Source organism: Magnolia sinica, chromosome 11 (assembly GCF_029962835.1).
Source record: "Magnolia sinica isolate HGM2019 chromosome 11, MsV1, whole genome shotgun sequence".
NCBI classification, from domain to species: domain Eukaryota; kingdom Viridiplantae; phylum Streptophyta; class Magnoliopsida; order Magnoliales; family Magnoliaceae; genus Magnolia; species Magnolia sinica.
The window spans coordinates 4,825,716-4,846,329 of record NC_080583.1 but is presented as its reverse complement, the minus strand read 5'-3'; the positions used below and the strand labels follow the sequence as shown (position 1 = coordinate 4,846,329).

The 20,614-nt window shown below is 39.9% G+C and overlaps 1 protein-coding gene across 2 annotated transcripts; it reads right to left on the bottom strand.

Moving 5' to 3' along the window:
• Positions 1-429: 429 nt before the first annotated feature.
• LOC131218610 (uncharacterized) lies at positions 430-19,437 on the bottom strand. Of its 2 annotated transcripts, XM_058213250.1 has the most exons (11): positions 18,959-19,436; positions 12,479-12,657; positions 11,597-11,819; positions 10,304-10,445; positions 10,030-10,227; positions 9,666-9,800; positions 6,888-7,016; positions 5,751-6,166; positions 3,866-4,082; positions 1,929-2,119; positions 430-1,030 (listed from the first exon to the last, which is right to left on the bottom strand). In XM_058213250.1, exons 1-11 carry the CDS (start codon positions 19,309-19,311, stop codon positions 853-855), a joined length of 2,361 nt encoding a protein of 786 aa, XP_058069233.1. In that variant the 5' UTR covers positions 19,312-19,436; the 3' UTR covers positions 430-852. The 2 variants fall into 2 exon arrangements, with proteins under 2 accessions (XP_058069233.1, XP_058069234.1); XM_058213251.1 differs by lacking the exon at positions 6,888-7,016 and having other exon boundaries at positions 18,959-19,437.
• Positions 19,438-20,614: the final 1,177 nt, after the last annotated feature.

The following is a 20,614-nucleotide window of genomic DNA, read 5'->3' as shown; positions in this document are numbered from 1 at the left end:
TTGAGCTTTAGATCTGCCTAATTTTTGGACTAATGCCCTCAAATTATCTGGAAAAAAAAAAGATGGATAGCGTGGATAAAACACATACATCATAATGGGCCCCACAGTTTCGCCATGCATGCACAATCCCTCCATGATTGCTCTGTTCTACACTACCCAATCCGAGTCCATCCAAACATAGCCTAAAGTCCTTTAATTGTTAAAAAACTGGTCCGTGGTCCAAATTCAATGGGAAATTTTTGGTATTTTAGATTACCGGATCAAAATGAATTTTGGGTTGCAGGCGTTTCACAATGGGGCTCACCATCACCACTTGGATGGTCTGGATTGGTATGGATGAGTAACAGCCAAGGAAGACTATGGTATGTAGTGCATCATTAAACGTACACATTCTAAAAATTTAGAAAGCCACTCCATTCAACAACTACATGAAAATTAAGGGCTTTTCATATCAAAGAAAGGCCAGTAAATGCTTTTCATTTAAATGTAAATTCATGTTATCTCCTTGTGGACAGCTAAAATAAATCAAAAATAAAAATAAAAATAAAAATAAAAGGCACAAATAAACAAGCTGATTACTCTACATTAATAAAATTACAACAAATCAAGGCTCTTCCTCCCAATCAGGCTTCATATATCAGATGAGACCCACCTTTGGTGGCCGGGCTCGTCATTTTCTCATACCACCCAAACTGGAGATCTGACCATGCCAACATCGACAAAACCAATAAATTAAGGTATATTCTCGTGAGCCATCATTTCGATTTAGAATGTCACTCTGAACAGTCTCTGCGATTTGGGTCTTGATCTAGACCCTCCGTTGAAACAAGCAGATGCAATTTTGTCAACTAGCTAGGAATCCACCATCTTGATAAGGAAAGCAGTCTCTAGCGCAGATTCCTTGCACTGCAAATACCTGTTTTCCTCCACTATATCTATCGTTAGATTAAGCAGAATCGGACGTTGCGGATCATAGAGAGCATGTTGGCGGACCCTCGCAACCCATTTTGCAGCTTCCCATACTCCAAACCTGATGCATCAAATACGATACAGTTATGTATTCACTGCAATATATGTGGCATTTATGGGACACTTCTGCTGATGCTTTTGAAAGTGTGTAGTTTCCAGTACAGTAATTACAGTCACTGCCACCAAATTAACTAGAACCATGATTTAAGGTTTGCTAGTTCCACACATGTAGATCCCAGCCCTACGACGCACCACTCTATGTGCCAAACCAGCAAGTGTGGAGCATCTTTGTAATCTAGGTAGGCCCCACTGTGCAGATCTAGGTAGGCCCCACTGTGCAGATCCCCAGATTCAATAATCAGGCCAGACCACTCATCGTGCTGACAATTGTACAGAGTGGTCCATTTATGTCATACAATGGCTCCCCTGATGAGTGAAGTGGCCTGATTCTTGGGATAGGACGTACGCAGCAGGTCCCACATAAAAGGATAGGTTGGATCTCACACATCCAACAGCTTAGCACATGCTGCGACATGTAGAGATGCTGGGATCTACACGTGGAATAAGGCCCACAGTACTTCATACATGTTTCCTCTTGGAAATGTATTCTATGACCAAAAGAAACTAGAAATGTGCGAGACCATTCTATTTCCTGATCTAAAATGTAAAGTTTTGAAACTGGAAACAAATGCAGGTTTCTGTGCTATTCTCCATATCCAATTAATGCTAATTGTGACAATGGCCCGTTTGGATGTCACCGACTCGACCAAATAGGATAGGACCAGCCCAATCCATTTTGTTTTGAGCGGGAGAAACGAATCGGTAAAGGTGTGCTTTTAACATGCTTCTGCTTCTGCTCAGGGTGATTTGGATACACTGAATATCCAAGATTTTTTTTCCATTTTTTATTTTTTGGCATCCAAACAGACCTGAAAAATAAGGATTTCGAAGCATATTACCTAGTATTAAAAGATGATGTCACCAAGACCGCTGGATAAAGAACACCCTTCTGAATATTATCATAAGGGGAGTATCTTCTTATAGCCTGAAAATCTTCGACGTCCCCAGGATATCCAAACTCTTCATAGTCGACAGGTGTAAGAGGTAAAACAGGATACAGAAGCGTGTTGCAGGCATCTAAAAATGGAACCTGAAAGGAGAGATGAGAGGACATTATTTTTCAAAATGAAAACAAACATGAAAATGAATTTTGCATACTGGAGAAAATGAATAAAGCATATTATCAAAGAAAAAGATGGGTAAAAGATAAAGGTTCTTATAAGTAATTTAATTTCCAAAATTTTATGGTTTTTTAATGTTCTTAGGAAGGGAATGGCTGCTTTATTTTGATTCATAGATCTACATAATTGTGATAATGATGCAAGACCCCTCGGTCAAGCCTACTAATTCAACAATAACTATGACACTGTTTGTAATAAGGCACAATTTGCAGTTGTGCCCTATTTATAACAACAATAACAACTAAACTCAAGCATGGCTCATGGGGGCTTCGCTAAAGGGGGGAAATCAGTGGTCAATGTGTGAATGGTATCTGACAATATTATCCGTATTGCACATGGGTGATACAAAATCTCAAAGTACCTGAAAAGCCCCTTGTATTCTGGTTCCCTACTAGAGAAAGGAAGCTACCAGAACAACTTTGCTCCACTGACCAGACACTACAAGTACTAAGACTCCCACGTACTAGAGTTGCAAAGTGACTGGTCTTTTTAACTTATACCATACGCCTAACACTGTCAATACATGCTGATATATTGTGATATTTGCAATTTTTTGCCGGTATCATAAATATCTGGAAGATATTAGCAATTTTTCAACTTAAGCAGGCAGAAATCAGCAAAAATCAGAAAATTATATTTTTTGGCCTAAATTTTTGGTGATTTTTTTTTAGTTCTGTTTTAACAACTCCACTTGAGTTGTTTCATATCAAAACACGAATTTATTGGAGAAATAATGATCAGAGGGGGATTTTGAACCATGGTTTTGTTGTACCGCATTGTTTGTCCCTTAAACAATGGAAAACTATTTTGTGCATGTTTTTACTTCTTTTTCCCCTTTATTCTTCCTCTTTTCTTTTTTTCAATGTTTTGAGTTGTAAGTGTTGTGTAATCATGTGAATTCTTACATCTCTTAAAGTTTCATTGAAAAATTCCACCATTTTCCAAAGTTCCCAATATTTACCTTAGACTGAGATAAATGCGATATTTCCCCATTTCCTATCATGTTTCCATATTCCAAGGATGTCATATATAGTGCAATAATGATGCATAAAATATCAGGGGGAACAACTTTGCGTGCATGAGATCTACCCGGTCCATCAGGAGTGCAACCCCGAAAGCCAGGTTGATCCAAAACTCAGGTGAGCTACACCACACACAAAAGAAAAAATAAATAAATAAAAGAATTTTTAAAATAAAAAAATAAAAATAAATAAAAACAGGACAAAGAAAAGGTGGGGACGTCCACTGTTAAAATCTTCCACAATGTGTGGGGCCCACTGTGATGTGTATGTGTCGTTGAGTCCATTCAACTGACACGTCCCACTAGGGAAGGAACTCCCAAAAATTCAGGCCATTCCAAAGCTTAGGTGGGCCACATTCTGTGAATTTAGAGGTCTTAGCCTCTTAGTATGATTTATATTATTCCCCATAGTGTGGTCCACCTGGGTTTTGGATTGGCCTGATTGTTTAGAAAGTGAGTTCAATTCTTCAAGTAGAAGACTTGAACCACAGTGGATCAATGAGCATTTGTGTAAATTGCCCTTCTACTCAATACAAATATAGTAACTTCCAAACACATCCTAAAGAACACATACAAGAAAATGCTGCAGACACAGAGATAAAGAGAGTGGGTCAGAAAGTAGCATCATGGATACCTTCAAAACTGCAGCACGAAATAAATCAGGGCAACAATTAATGGCTGAAGCGACAAGAAGTCCGCCAGCACTATAACCCCAACCAGCAAGCTTGTCTTGTTGTACAATTCCCTTCTCGATTAGGAATTTAGCACAGGAAATATAATCATCGATGGAATTGCGCTTTTTTGTGCGCATGCCGTCATGATGCCATCTTTTACCCCCAGACCCTCCACCTCTAAGAACACATCATTCAGACTATTTAATAAGCGTCCAAATGCTGTAGAAAGAATGATTAGGCTCTAGGTCCAGCATCAACACCAAAAAAAATACTTCCAGTGAGACATTGCGCTTGCAGAGTCTAATACCAAATATATATTTTTCTTCTTATTATTATTATTATTACTTGATTGGTATGTTAAGGGCCAGCTTGGGCATTCCTAAGGGCCTGTTTGATTTTTCAAATACCGTGTAAATGCTTTGTAAATAGGTAATAATTACTTACCTAGGTAATTACAACATCACTCCCAAGGCTGACATTGGCACCTGCTTTTTTAACACTAAAACTGAGGACCAATGCCAAATAAATGTGGGGCCCACCGTGATGCATGTGGCTTATCCACACCGTCCATCTGTTATGCCATCTGATTTTAGGACATGAGCCCAAAAATGAGACAGATCCAAAATTCGAGTGGACCACACCATAGGAAACAATGGGAATTGAACACCTGTCGTTAGAAACCTTTTGGGGCCCCAAAAAGTTTTGGATCAACCTGATACTTGTGTTTTCCCCTTATCCATGTCGGTGTGACCTTATGAACCAGATAGATGACCAATAAACATCAAAGTGGGCCCGATATAGGCAAAAACTTTCAATGATGGATGTTTTAAGGCTACTGTTTCCTTTGGTGTGGGCCACTTGAGCTTTGGATCTGCCTAACTTTTTGGCTCACACCCCAAAATGTTTCGGTAAAACCGATGGACAGAGTGGATATGCCACATATATTACGGTGGGGCCCACAAATTTAAGTCAATCCTTTTGAACTCGTTTTCAAGGCGGAAATACAACCCGGTTTTCAAACAAGTTAAAACAGTAATAATTGCCTATTTACAGCCCATTTATGGAGGATATGAAAAATCGAACAGGCCCTAAAAGTGTGGACCAGAGTGGCCAATCACTGTCTAGAACGGACATTCCATTATAATGGGTCGGATCCATAATTGTTGTTGCATTTGCATTTTTGGGCGCATTTTGCTGACAGTAGCATTTAGTGCATGTTGCCATCCACGTTTGGTAGGATGTGGGCTAAATGTGCACAAGCTGATGCACATTTTTTTTCATCATCGTGGGTGGGCCCAAACAGGCAGAATTTGGCTCAAGATTTCAAACGACAACTAGAAAAGGGTTTTTTTTTTTTTTTTTAAAGCATAGACACTACAGAAGGGAAATAAAAACAGGGCCATTCACATGCAGCTGTACTTAGCATGAGAAGACTCCAAAGAAAACACTGAAATGCACTCTGGAGAACAATTCGAGCTGAACAGGAGAGAGAGAGAGAGAGAGAGAGCGCGCGCGCAAGGGGGGGAGGGGGAGAAGAAACAACGAAAAAACTGACGAGGCTTTGTTTGAATGCACAAGCGAATGGAATCAAGAAGTGTCGGTTTAAACAAGAGTAAAGACCAAATTATATAGGCATTTACTAGTATTCATAGCGAGGAAGTAACCCTCAGAAGTTGCGGTTATGTTCCTTCCAAGTCCTATTTGAAAGTGACATTGAAATTTGGAGCCCAATGCTTCAATATGAATACTAAGGTACTTACAATTCGGTCCTTTCCACTTATTGCTATTCATTTATATAGTTTGTCCAAATGCACACCAAAAGAACAATTGAAGTAAAGAACGAACCTGACATCAGCATATGCAATCACCCAACCGCGATCAAGCAAGCTTTTTAACTCACTGCGCCAGCGTTTGTCCAACAACTCACCGTAAGCCCCATGCCCATGAAGCAGCCCTGAACTCTGACCCTCTAGCTTCATTTTGTGTGAGTAAACAATAGTCAATGGTACCATAACCCCATCTTTTGAAGAAACATCATAATACTCACAGGCATAAAACTCAGAAAGATCATTCCATGAGCCATCTGCACCGTCGGCTTCAGGTATAGTGTCTGAGCTCTTTGAGAATGGTGCTTTCGCCATATGGCTAGCAGGAGAAGGTGTTCCATACAATGTCCTTGTCCTTTCGTGTAGCACATTTTGTTGTTGCACAATCACCCACTTGCCATTTGATAAGTTATAGTCTACCACAGCATCGGGCATCTGTAGCAAGTTCACATATGAAGAAAAATTGGCATCCAATGTGAATCTATGATCTAAAAAAGAATAAGGAATATTTTTCTTTTTCTTTGTTTCTTTCTTCTTCTTTTTCCTTTTTTTTTAAAATGTCAATGAGAACTTTTATTTAAAAAGAAAAGAACAAACAACAAGGCTGAAACAGCTATAACACAGGGAATGAAGGATCATCTGGAAATATAAAGTCATGACAAACCCCACCAAACAATAATTGATTCCCTATTGTACCCAGCAAATTCCTTTTGCCCGACACCCAACTCACAATTCTATTCTTAGTGTTTCAGAACTTCATGTGATTTGGCTTTTCAAGGCTCTCGAAGTTGGATCATCTCAACACTCCACAAGAAAGAGAGTCAGCTTCTTCCTCAATATACTTGGATGATGACAGTGGTGCTGTGGTGGTGACATGGTGACGATTGTTTGAAGCTAAAAATTGAAGTTAGGACCAAGATTTTAAGTTACCTTTGCAATTTACTGCCATGAATTTTATTTTTTTATTTTTTAGGATAATCTGATCTTTATTCAAAGGAGCAAAGTACAACACAAGTCCCCTTTTGAGTTTGAGCCCTTTTGGCTAGGGTCCCTGTATTTACTGACATGAAATTACTCATCAAAATGGATATTTACAGGGTGAGCGAACAATTCACAACAAACTTCAAAGAAGAAAATTCAATACCGACTAGCATACCACTGGTGAGGATATTGTGAATCGCATGGTTGAGGAATAGTAATCGTAATTGGGCCCAGGTGAGATTTGACAAACGTGTTTTGGAAGGGCTAGGAAACTCGGATTAACGTCAGCTAGATTCAGTGCTCCCTGCCAACAAAAAAAAAAAAAAAAGAGTCATGAAAAGTAGGAAGCAAAAAACAATCTCTTTTCATCAATGGGCCTTAAAAACTTTGAACCATCATTTTAACAAGGGATCCTTATGAAAAAGCTGGCAAGGGTTTCTCCAAGCAAGAATATTCCCATTGCCCGATGTTATTCAATCCCTGGCGATGTTGTGGTTTGGACTCATCCTTGTTGAAGAAACCTGTCAGACAAGGAAGTGGATGATGTTGTTAGGTTACTAGAGGGTCTTCAGTACATTTGCCCATTGGTAGGAGAGAGGGATGTGATGGTTTGGAGCAAAGATAAATCAAGCCAGTTCTCTGTTCATTCTTCAAGATGATTTGAAGCTGCAGGCCAGGGGAGAAATGAGACCACATTTCTCACATATGATTCTACAGGGCCTCCCCAAAGGTTGTGGCTTTCATGTGGTTGGTGGGAAGAAAAAGGATGCTTACTACAGATAATCTTTAAAAAAAGGGCAATTATCCAGAGATAATGTGTCTGCAAAACACGGAATTGGTGGATTACTTGTTCATTCATTGCCATTTTGCTTATGAGTTACGGGAGAGATTCTTGACTATTTTTCAAGCGTCATGGATAATACTTAGGATCCATTCAGGCACTTCTTTTGGTCTAGCACTGTGGTGGTGTTGGGAAGGAAGGAAAGGTGTTGTGCCCTTTAGTGAAGTTATTGTCCTTTGGGCCATTTGGGGGGAAGAAATAAGAGATGTTTTTAAAATAGATGTGGTACTGTATCGGAGATGTATGGAAAGGTTTAATAATGCAGGGGCATTTTCACACCGGGCTCGAGTGGAGTAGCCCGTGGGATGCGGGGACACACTCGGGGTAGGTGACCCATGTGATTTGGGGCCCACAGGGGAGGTCTCGTGTTCGAGACTCCTCACCAGGGGTGATTAATGCGCATTTCACACCGCACTCGAGTGGGGTAGCCCATGGGATGCGGGGACACGCTCAGGGTGGGCGGCCCATGTGATTTGGGGCCCATGAGATTTGGGGCCCACGAGGGGGGTTCGGCCGAGGTCCTAACCCATGAGATGTGGGGCTTGGGCTATGAGATAAAAGGATTAATTCGCCATACTCTAACAGTTCGAACTTTTAGAGCAAGTGGTTAATTGTCTTGCATCATATTGGTATCAGAGCGGAAGGTCTCGTGTTCGAGACTCCTCATCAAGGGTGATTAATGCAAGGGCATTTTCACACCGGGCTCAAGTGGGGTAGCCCGTGGGATGTGGGGACACACTCGGGGTGGGTGACCCATGTGATCTGTTAATGACACCCAACCGTCAAACAGGTGGACCTAACCACAACTATCATACAACCAAAAAATTCAAGCCCATCCAATCATTAGGTGGGTCACATAAAACAAAACATCATACCCCTTGATGCGGACACAGGTGCATTCAAGGTGTACCAACGAAGAAAGCGCCAACCACAAGTGCCGTCCTTGTGGATAGACGAATATTGAGGAGCTGAAGACCTTTTACATGTGATTGGACATATAAAAGACCCCACTTAGGGAAGACACATGTGAAGGAAGATTGGAGAAAGAAGACCGAGCGCCCAAACTTTCCCATATTTATGTTATTTGCACGTTTTTTGACTTAGTTAGGGGTCTTTTAGTAATCTTATATCTTCATTTGCTTATCCTAGGGGTATTTTAGTAATTTTGTCTTTATTTGCTTATTTAAGTGGGGTAAAGCCCTAAACACGAATGTCAACTATTGATTAATGAAAAGCAAACCCTTTGGTTGCCTCCTTCCTCTCTTCTCTCTAATAGTGCTTCTTCTCTCCCCTTGATCTTCTTCTTCTAATTTCTTCTTGTGCCCCTCCAACTTCCTCAAGGTAATAACTTTCTTTCTTCTATTTTTCAGTTTTGGCTAATTCCTCTTCGATCAAAATCTTGAGAACCGATCTAAACCCTAAATCCCCAAATTCTCAAATCCCTAATCCGAGAAACTTCTTGGTTTTTCGGACTAGTGATCTTCATTGATCGATTGGGTGTGACCATGCAAGATCGGGAGGTCTCATCCCTCGCCGGATCCAACCTAAGTAGTAATTGAATTCCATACTCCATGGTTGTAGTGATGGCCCGCTCCATTGCATGTTTCCTTTATGATTTTCTCAGTTATGATGATTACTGTTAGAATTTTAGATCATTTATTCCTTTTATTTCCGCTGTTTAATTATCTCCATGAGCATGCATCATAATTAGGGCTGTCCTGCGTCACCCCTCCCAAAAAACTCCAACTCCACGTGCGGCCCACCCGATAATTGGATCAACCAGTTTTTTGGGGCATTTGATTATCATGGTGGACCGTACCTTTTGGACAGGCTGGATGCCATGCACAAACCATGTCAAGCCCGCAATGCTCAACCAAAACCCTTTCTATAATAAAATACCTGACAAAGGGCATTTTTGTCAGTATCCCATCCAACCAAACGGTCAGAGGATCCTTTTGAAAATTCAAAACACTCAAAGGCCATTTTCATAAATTCAGATTTTTTGAGTTTTTTTTTTTTTAATAAAATCCCCTTTTAATAATAAATAGAAAATACTAAAGAATGAATTTAACAGAAAGAAAATCTTAAAGCATACATAAAATGCTTGCTTACCTTACCATCCATAGGCAAAGGAAGAGCTATCGAGCAAATTCGCAACCGCCGACCTTCCCTTAGAATAAGCACCAAATGTGTATCACAGAAATCGGCATCCTCAATTATAACATTCGGGTCATCAAGAAACACGTTCTACAAAAACATTCAAATCGAATTCATTCGCAGCAGAAAAAAAAAATGCATTTTCTTAAAATTTAAAATTAAATTAAATTAAATTTTTTTTAAAAAAAATTAAGGAGAAACAATTTGAGGGAGATGTTAGGTAGGAAAAAAACCATGGTTAAACCCAATCGATCAATTCAATGCAACTGGATTACGAATGCTCACTAAAATTGGTCATTGAGGGTCATAACTAGCAAACCTCCCAAGTTCTAGAACCAAAAGCTTCAACAGGATGCCTCAGCAGATAATGGGAATTGACTGGTTGTCCCCCTCTTGCAGCATCCGTAAAAAGATAAAGATATCCCTGATTATGCTCGATTATGCAGTGAGCTTGTGATTCGCATTCCCAAACTAATGTCATACCAGACAATGGATCAGCTGCGTTTATCAAATACACCTGCAAATAAAAAGCTTTGGTCAAAATACCAGTAACAATGGAGTGCAAATCTACAGCATTTTGATTCGAACAGTACCTTTGACGAAGTGTTTGAAAAAGTATTTACAGTCACAAACCGGAAATCTTTGCTGTTCCTAATATTAACATAGACATTCTCATCGGGTTCTTCCAGAACCAAGACATCATCTTTACCAGACCCAAGGACACTACAGTAGATCCTGATAGGAAACAGTAAACACTGGGTATAATCTATCTAGAATTGAGAAATGGTGGAATGCTATTGAAATAGTAAAGGGGCTTGCTCCACTGGTACCAGGCAGATGTGGGGCTCACATGATGTCTACACACCATCCAACCTGTCCAAAAGATGTGCCACCTCAGAAAAGCCCCAAAGTTCAAAAATCACACCTGATCCAAAACTCAGATGGGCCATAGCACAAGGAAAATATTGAGAGGGAACGCTTACTATTGATTAGCGTTGGGGGGGGGTATAATCAAGTCCATTAAGACCCTTCTTCCAGTCCAGATATGAACACGAAGGCTGTTTTGCGGCTCAGGTGGGCCCCTGTGAAATTCAAGGGTGGGCATTTACTCACGGCTCGTTCCCTTTGCTGTGGCCCACCTTAGTTCTGGATCGAACTGAGTTTTAGGTCCTAAAGGTTTTCTTAGGTGACACAGCCGATAGACGGGTTGGATTGTGTGAACCTCATTAGCAAAACTCCATTTTAAACTTTGTATTTTTTAAAAAAAAAGAAAAGAAAAGAAACACGTACGATTGATTACCTCCATATATTTTGGAAGAAGTCTTTTTAAAAAATATATATATAATAAAACACGTATTTAAAATATTTTTAAAAAAAAACTTTCGAGGGAAATTTTTAAAATAGAGATTGCTGATCACAACCCATTGATAAAATTGAGTAGAAGGAGAAAGATTTTAGTAAATGCGGTCTGACTTATATGCAGATTACTTGAAGGATTTGAGAGAGGCAAAGAACACCATTTGAGTATCTATGCATTATTGGTTATAAATAGACATACTAATTATCTTAATAAAAGGTTTCTACTTTAACCTTATTTATATATAATATATAGGCACATATAGGCACATATATGCACATATATAGCCTTCATTTTTTTCACCCCGTTGAGTCCAAACCGTATTAAACCCGAACTTTCATTCTCCGAATTGTGTGTTTCCTTTTTCTACTGAATTTTGGCTGTATTATTAACGATAGAGAACGAATTAGACATGAAAACTTCGCATGCCATTTTGATAACTATGAGTGTCCATATAACATGTGGGCCCCACATCTGCGACCAATACCACTGGAGGGTGCTCCAATAGTAAAAAAGTGGATCTACCAACCGATATGGTCTCTTTTCAGTGTTTGTTACAGTGTAAAGCAGTGCCTTCCCACCCATCACCCATGCCAAATTTGAAACTCCGTCGGCTTGAGGCTTGCTGCAAAGTGAACCCGTATTTAAATTCCTCACGGATAAAGTAAAGAAGTCATTATCCTTGTTATACATGGTGTATGCTAGAAAATGGTGATCTGGGGACACTTCTGATAGTTCTTCATAAGCATAACCTGTCATAGAAGAAGAAGAAGAAGAACAAAAAAAAAAAAAAAAAGAGGATAAAAAATTAATGGAAGATGACATATTATACAAACACACTGGGTCCAACATTTTCATCCAGGCCAGAATTCCAAATGGGTCCACTCCATCCTTCAGTAATCCAGATCATTCTTATGGTGGACCTCACCGTAGATGGGCAAGACAACAATATCTCCCAAACAATTCCAGCCACCCAAATGGTGGATTTTTTTTTTCTCCCATTAAAAATAATCCATTTGCAGCAATTATCAGATAACTATGATAGCATGACAGGAGACATTTTGCAGCATTGACCATTCTTGGCGAGGCCCACCAGATGAATGGTTTGAATGACGGAAGTTGGGCACCGGCTGTACAGAGCACTTCATGAATGAAAAAGCCAGCAACTGGGATTGAGCGTTGTAAATTTAATCCTCTTCAACAAGAAAGCTTTTGCGATTCTTTAACCCAAATTGAACAAAAGAATGTGTATTTCCACCAATTGGCATCATCATGGAATATCATCATACACGTGAACTCTATGGGCGGGCCTATAAAAAATCTGGCTTCTACTCAGCACAGGCCGGGCTCATTGCCAGACTTCATGATCTCACTGAACACTGTAGAAGATTTAAAAAGAAAAAAGCATTACCTCCAAATCTCTCAGCCTCCTGATTGTAATCAACCAGCTTCTGCTCAATCCTCTTCCCAGCTGTGAAATCAAAGCCTGCAGAAGGAGCATTGTATGATATAAACTCGTCGTTCAAACTTGCCAATCTCCGACATAGCACCTGATACTGCTTTCCTTCTTCCACACGCCTGTAATACAACCTGCATCAAAGATCAAACATCATCTGTGACATCAACAGGAGGAAATATACAATGCTTGGAAGAACTAAAGAGGTAATTTTGTTTAGCCAGCAACCATACAGGAAACCCTATATTTCTGTGATCCAGGCTGTTCAACTGGTGGGGCCATCATGAATGAGCTTCGCCCCAGGAAACTTCCCCAGTGGACAATCTTACCCGCACAACTGTGAATTCCTTCACATTGAGTGTACACTGCTGGTTCATCTTTCCGTTTACATGCCACCAATTGAAAAGTTCAGATCATCAACGGAGGAAACTTTGGGGCATCAACCATCCATATTGGGGCCACCAGCTGAATGCTCTAACCCGAAAAAAGGTAGACCCATCTGTACACCAGGCCGAACAAAAATGTTGTTTGGTCTAATCATGCATCACATAATGCCCCAAGAAAACATTCTCTTTGCAGAAGGTCATGCTTGTAAAAATTAGAGACATTTGTGTCCAAGCCAGCAACCCCTACCAGAGGGGCCCATCTTTTGGTGATCCAGAACATTCATCTGGCGGACCAAACTCTTGACGGACAGTCTTGCAAGAAGGATATCACCATCAAACAATTCAAGTAATCCCATCATCGCCTTGAGAATGTATGATAGCATCACCATCAAAATTTTGGGCCACACTGTGGATGGAGCATTTCTCTAAAAATCATACTAATCAAACAATCCTAACCAACGAATAGATGACTATCAAATGAATGGTTGAAGGTAAAATAGTGAGTGGTCCAAATTCCATGGGCAACATCAGATGGTTACAATCATCTTCTTGGTGTAATTTTCAGGTTACACTCCATTAACAATTGAATATGTGATTTAGATAGTCTGAATTGCCAAGAAACTACAACATTTGTACAGTTAAAGAATCACCCCCATTTTTAAAATGTTAGTGAACTCTGATGAGGACATCTGAGCACTATACCAAAGGAGGAGGGCTAAGCCAGTCTCTGTATGGCTAGATGACCATTACATGGGGCCTGCGTGGCCCAATTCACATTCCAAGCCACATTGAGGACCCCACACTGGGAAGATGCACGTGGACTGCGTATACGAGCTTGATGGATGCATCAAACCATTGGATCAAGTGGACACGATGATCGGCCCATTGTAGTTCGACTGTGGACCACTTTGACGGTTGGATAATCATAATCGGACATCTTGATCATGGACCACATGGGCCACAAAATAGTTTAATTGTTTAGTTTGTTTACATGTTTCGTTAATTTTTGTATAGCTCATATTGTATTAAGATTAGAGAGTTAGAAATAACTTTTAATTCATTAAGTGTTTTTATATTGAGTATCTTATCTGAGAGCGCCTTTTTGTAAAAGGTCTTTTTTCATACTATAAAGGGTTGGACGCCCCTACCCTAGCCATTATGCACGTTATGAATGAAAGAGATTTTTCTCCTTTTGCTTTGAGATTGAGCAAAAAATAATAAATAAATAAATAATCCATCATGTGATTGGATTAGTGGTGCGAAACCACGGAGAGCAATTCCCTAGTTATCTTTTCTACTTTTCTCTCTTCTCAACAAGGTATCATCTTCCTTCTTCTATTTTCTTCTCTTTCACTACTTTCTCCAATATCTTTCTTCTTTGATCTTTTCTCCTCCCTAGAACCCAAATCCAATCAAACCTCAAACCATCTAAACCTTAATCCACAAATCCTAATTTCCAAAACTCCCAATTTTTCTAAACCCAAATCCCCAAAATCTGAAAATCCCTTTGTCCAAATTATAAATCCTCAATTCCCACAACTTGAAACCCATATTCTCAATTCTAGAAACCCAAGTCCTAAAACCCTTAACCCAAAATCTGAAATTCCAATCCGAAACCTCCTAAAACCTCAACCCTAATGTTCCAAACTTAATTCCTTTAAGCCTAGATACCCCAAACTCATTTCCCACATTTCCTGGCCTTTAGACCGCCCTAACATGTTAAAACTCGTACAAGACACATGATTTCCATTGAATTCATATTAACCCTATGTTAGGATGGGGATTCTATCTGGTTCATCAGTAATTTATGACATTCACATTGCGGGACTGTCGTGTGCTTGAATTTAGACATGTCAAGAATATGAAATTTCTGAATTTATGATAAATTAGCTTTATTGTGGCGTTATATTACTCTAGTTAATTTGTCTTTTGATTTCATGGCCTCATATTAGGTTAGATCATTCCGTCCTGCATCAAACTCTCATAAGATACGAATCCAGCCCATTAAAACATAACCAATCTGGTGCTTGGGATTGCTCGAAGGAGTTCCCTCATTCCGTCAGACATCAATAGCATGTCCTAACAGTCCAACTGTCCAGAACACTGAAATGAAAACCCTACATACAGAGGATGTCATCCGACTGCTATAACAGACATATCTGATTTCAAAAATCCTGCTATATTTACCTTGAGAGAGAGAGAGAGAGAGAAGAAAATCCTACTATATTTTCATGAAATATCAATCAAACAATGTTGTTGCGTTAATATCATGAGCTTCAAAGGCCAGGCATTTCTTATTTTCTCATGTTTTAACATGAGATTTTCGCAAAATTATCACAGCTTTTTTGGTCAAGTCTGTGTTATTCCATTGTATAAATATGAGAGATGCTCACATCCAACTGGTTGGACCGCTAACATATTGTCCAACTAACAGATGCTTTTCATCCCATCATATGCGCACAACATCCAGCCCATCCAAATGGTTGGCCCCAATACGAGAATCACCTTGTGAAAAATTTAGATTGGTCCACTCATCAACTGGGGGACACCTGCATCTTTTGTATTAAATTAGTGGCTATTCATTGTTTTATATGTTGTGGCCCACCTAATGAGTGAATTGAGCTGATTTAGCACTGGCCACTAGATGATCCTCATGGTGAGCCCAACCTATTGGACAGGTTGGATGTAGCATACAAAACAATAGTTTGGAACTTATCCACTGGATGGACAGTAATTTATCGTCCAAGTGGTTGGATGTGAGCATCTCTCCATAAATATATACTTATTAATTTAAAAATGTTTATTAATTTATAATAATTATTTAAGGGTTTTGTTGAGGTCCCCACCTTCATTGGGAGGTTTGCAACGTTCCCAAACCTCTTAAATGCCATACAGGACAACCAGCCGTCCATTCTTTCATACAACTAACTAGCTGCAATCCATGGTGCAAAAATCACACCAATCAAGATAGTCCTCAGCATCTAATCAATAGCATAGAAAATGGACAATCAAGATTGAGCGGATAAACAAAATAGTTCCAATCATCAACATGAACCATCTATCCAATATATCCCACTTTCCTTATGATTCCAAAGCAGCGCTTTGGTTTGATGATTCTAACCATGCGATCTACAGCTCATAAAAAAACAGACGGTTGTAACAAATTGGCCCCATTCAAAGGGTTAGGATCATCCAATCAACATGATTCTTGCACCATGGCTTGGTCCCAATGGTACTATTGAATAAACCATTCCAATTGATTACTGGGCGTCTCACGTGCCATTCAAAAGCCAATCCACGTGCCAGTCAGTTTGTTAGTCGAAGGATTGGCTTTACTAAGCGTTAGGACCGTACACACACCACAAAGAGAAAGGAAATACTAAAAACTATCTGTATTGAATTGTCTAACTACTTGCTTTCTTTCAACGTGCAACACCACAACCATTTATATAGAGATTTGCTACCATATAAAAAGACTAAAATGCCCTCATTTTAGAGGAGTCTATATGAGGCAAGGGCATTTACCTTAACTACTTTTTACAAAAAAATAAAAAATAACATTAAATGAAACCGGCTTGGTTCCGAGCATCAACCTTATTCATCTGAATGCATCTGTCACTAGTGTCTTGGTGAAAATATCTGCCAACTGTTCAGTAGTATGATAGTATTCCAATTTTACCATTTTCTGCTTTACTTGATCTCTTAGGAAGTGATACCTAGTATCAATGTGCTTACTCCTTCCATGCTACACCGAATTTTTGGCAAGTTCAATTGCCGACTTGTTATCCACATATATAATTGTAGATTCCTCCTGCGAATGTTTCAGCTCCTTTAGCAGGTTCTTCAACCATTTTGCTACACAAACTGTGGATGATGCTGCCACATACTCTGCTTCACAAGTGGACAAAGCAACCACACTTCGCTTCTTTGAGTTCCATGTGAAGGCAGTCGACACGAGATAAAATACATATCCCGTTGTGCTTTTTCTTTCATCTTGAGCACCTCCCCAATCACTGTCTAAGTATCCATACAATATTGTTTCATCGTTGTATAGATAGAAGAGACCAAATCCCAAAGCTCCTTTAACATACCTGAGGTCTTTTTGCAGCGACCTAGTGTGATTCTTTCGGTGTTTCCATGTACTTGCTTAGAAGCCCAACACTGTAGACGATATCTGGCCTAGTGATTGTAGGGTATCTAAGACTTCCAATCAAACTCTTGAATAAAGTCAAGTCCACGCTTTTTTATTCTCCTTCTTTTGTCAGCTTTAAGCCCATTGCTACAAGCGTATTTACAACATTGCAATCGGCCATCTTAAACTTTTCAAAAAGTTGCTTCACATACTTCTTCTGAGATATGTGAATGCCGCCATGTTGTTGCTTCACCTCAATGCCCAAAAAGAATGACATAAGTCCGCCATCGATCATTTGGAATTCATTAAACATGACCATCTTGAATTCATCGAACATCGACTGGTTGTTCCCTGTAAACATCAGGTCATCTACATATATGCATGCAATTAACATATCTCCATGAGCATTCTTCATAATGTAGACTGCATGTTCATATGGGCATTGGGTGAAGCCGTTTTCTTGAAGATAGTTGTTGATACGTGCATTCCAGGCACATGGACCTTGCTTAAATCCATAGAGAGCTTTCTTCGGCCGGTACATTCTGTGTTCCTCCCCTTGCACAACAAAACTTTCAAGCTAGTCAACATAGACCTACTCTTCAAGTACTCTATTTAGAAATGTGGATTTCACATCCAGTTGGTAGATCATCCAACTATGATGGGCTACAAGTGAGATTATCATTCTCACAGTATCAAGACAAGCAACAGGAGCAAAGACCATGTAGCCTTTTGCTACAAACCTTGCCTTGTAGCGATCAATCTCACTATCGGTTGTACGTTCGATCTTGTACACCCATTGACACCAATACTCATTTGGTCTTTGGGAAGAGTAGTCAACTCCCATGTATGATTCTTTTTTATGACATGAATCTCTTCTTCCATGGTAGTTCCCTAGCATTTTTCTTTTACGGCTTCTTGAAATGTAAGAGACTCATGGTCTACATATAGGTAGAACAAATTGACCTTTTCTGTTTGCTCATAGGTATCGCTTAGACTCCTCATTTTGATAGGAGTCATGGGTGAAGGAGAGTTGGATGAAGAAGGGTTGGCCGAATTTTGAATTGATGAAGTACTTCCAAAAGAGACAGTCCATATTCATCCAATTCTATCCATTCTCCCCGGTATTTTTCAGATTCGTCCAAATTCATCAAGATGCATCTCTTGGCAACTAAGAATGGAGGCCGTTGGTTTTCTAATGCTTTAGAAATAGGTTCATTTAATATTATTTTTTGTAAAAAAAAAAAAAAAAACAATTAATGTAAATACCTTTGTCTCACAAAGATTCCTCTAGAATGAGAGCATTTAGTCTTTTTATATGGTAGCTAATCTCTATATAAAGGGTTGTGGTGTTGCATGATGAAAGCAAACAAATAGTTATACGATTCAATACATACAGTTTTTAGTATTCCCTTTCTCTTTGTGGTATATGTCTAGTCTTAAGGCTTAGTAAAGCTAATCTTCCAACCAACATCTAATATATCCCACTTTCCTTATGATTCCAAAGCAATGCTTTGGTTTGATGATTCTAACCATGCGATCTACAGCTCATAGAAAACATATGGTTGTAACAAATTGGCCCCATTCAAAGGGTTAGGATCATCCAATCAGCATGATTCTTGCACCATGGCTTGGTCCCAATGGTACTACTGAATGAACCATTCCGATTGATTATTGGGCGTCCCACGTGCCATTCAAAAGCTTTGGAAACGTTAGCAAAACCCTACTTAAAAATTTTATATTTTTAGTAGGATTTTCCCAGAAAAACATCAAAATTGAAAATCTACCTATCAATTCCCAATCTGAGAAATTGCGAAGAATGATATTCACCACTATCATCTCGACCGTCGAAACATCTGTAATTCAAGCTAAGCATCCAAATGACAAAACTGCCCTTGGAGAATTGGGGGGATTACCTACCAGGGACCCCATCGGACGGGCGGTGTGGAGAGGTGAGACGTCATGCGGCTGGCCATCTCCGACTGGAGCTTGCGCTGGAGGCGATCGGTGTCATACATCACAGCTTCGGTGTACTTCTCCTCCTGCTCCATGTACACGTCCATGTGGCGCATGGCCACCTTGTCCGCCAGATCGGACATCCAGCTGTAGGGATCGTGCCACGTGTCACCGTGGCAGGTGAAAGGCACAGGCTTCTCGGGGGGCTTGGGTGGGGTTGGAGGTGGCGGGGGTCTCTGGGGCTTGGAATGGGCGAAACGGAGGAGCGAAACGTTGTTGCAGACGGCTCTGAAACGGCGTTGACAGAGGAAGGTCATTTTCGGTATACAGAGAGAGGGAGGAGGAGAAGGAGAGGGTTTTTGCGCGTAAAACCCTGGGTTTTAGAGGCCGAGCATTGCACGCTATCCTCGAGCTTTGTTTTCGGTCGTGTCGGGTCCGTTGCAGGTCAGCAAAAAGCGCATCAGATTCGGTAGTGAATCCTCTAGTACCGATGTCGGTGCTGGTTCGTTCTCTGTGGGCCCCACCATGATGTATGTATTTTATCCACACTGTCCATCCATTTTTCCAGCTCATTTTAGGGAATAAGCCCAAAAATGAGTTAGACCTAAATCTCGAGTGGACCACACTACAGGAAACCGTGGTAACTGAACACTCACCATTAAAAACTTATTTTAAGGGGTCACTGTAATGCTTGTTTGCCATGCGACCTGTCGATAAGGTCACGCAAACCTGTGTAAAGGGAAACACAGATACTGGATTCATCCAAAACTTTTTGTGGGCCCAGTAAGGTATTAAACGGGGGTCATTCAATCACCACTGTTTAACTCTCTCTCTTTCATTTTTGCACTAATGCTAAAAAGAAAAAAAGAAAAAAAAGAAGAAGATGGGCTAGAAAAATGGATAGAAAACATGGATGGAACACATATAGTGGAGCCTTTGGAGCTTTTTGAGCACCCACCACCATTCAGCGAGACTTTGTTTACTTTAGTGCGTTAGCCTAAAATTATAAACCATTTAAAATATCTAACATGACTTTGTTTTTGTTAGTACATTAGCCTAAAATTATAAACCATCCAATATATCCAGCACGACTTCGTTTATATTAGTACATTAGCCTAAAATTACAAACCATCCAAAATTAAGAGTCATTTAAAACTAAGCTGAGGCATATTATAAATTGAGAAGTGAGGATAGGACACTACCATTGAAAAAATCAGCAAAGTTCAGAGTTATGGATCAAGCAGATATTTTTCACTTCATCCCAGTGGGACTCACCTTCGTGAACGGAATGGAAGTTGAGTACCTCTGGCTGGGTTCCTATGGTGTAACCTACATGAGTTTTGGATTTACCTAATTTTTTTGTTCCGAGCTGGTGCAAATGATGGTCGACGTAGATGCCACACACACATCAAGGTGGGGCCCACATACAGGATCCTTACAACCATTGGATGAAACTGTCATCTTTAGTTTCTTTCTGGTCTACTAGTCTCATGGTACTTGGTAGGCCCATTTTCAGTCCATGACCCAAAACATCTCTCAGATTCAAAGTCATAAGCACAATCTTAGCTAAGTTGGTATTTTGTTTTTTAGTTGAGTATGGACCTATTGGCTTATTCCTAT

Bases quoted from the DNA above. Each gene is read 5' to 3' on its own strand.
- LOC131218610 (XM_058213250.1), bottom strand. From the start codon at position 19,311: ATGACCTTCCTCTGTCAACGCCGTTTCAGAGCCGTCTGCAACAACGTT. The intron at 7,017-9,665 runs GTAAGCAAGCAT...TTTTGTTGGCAG, and splicing joins CTTTGCCTATGGATGGTAAG to GGAGCACTGAATCTAGCTGA. The intron at 6,167-6,887 runs GTATGCTAGTCG...AACTTGCTACAG, and splicing joins TCACAATATCCTCACCAGTG to ATGCCCGATGCTGTGGTAGA.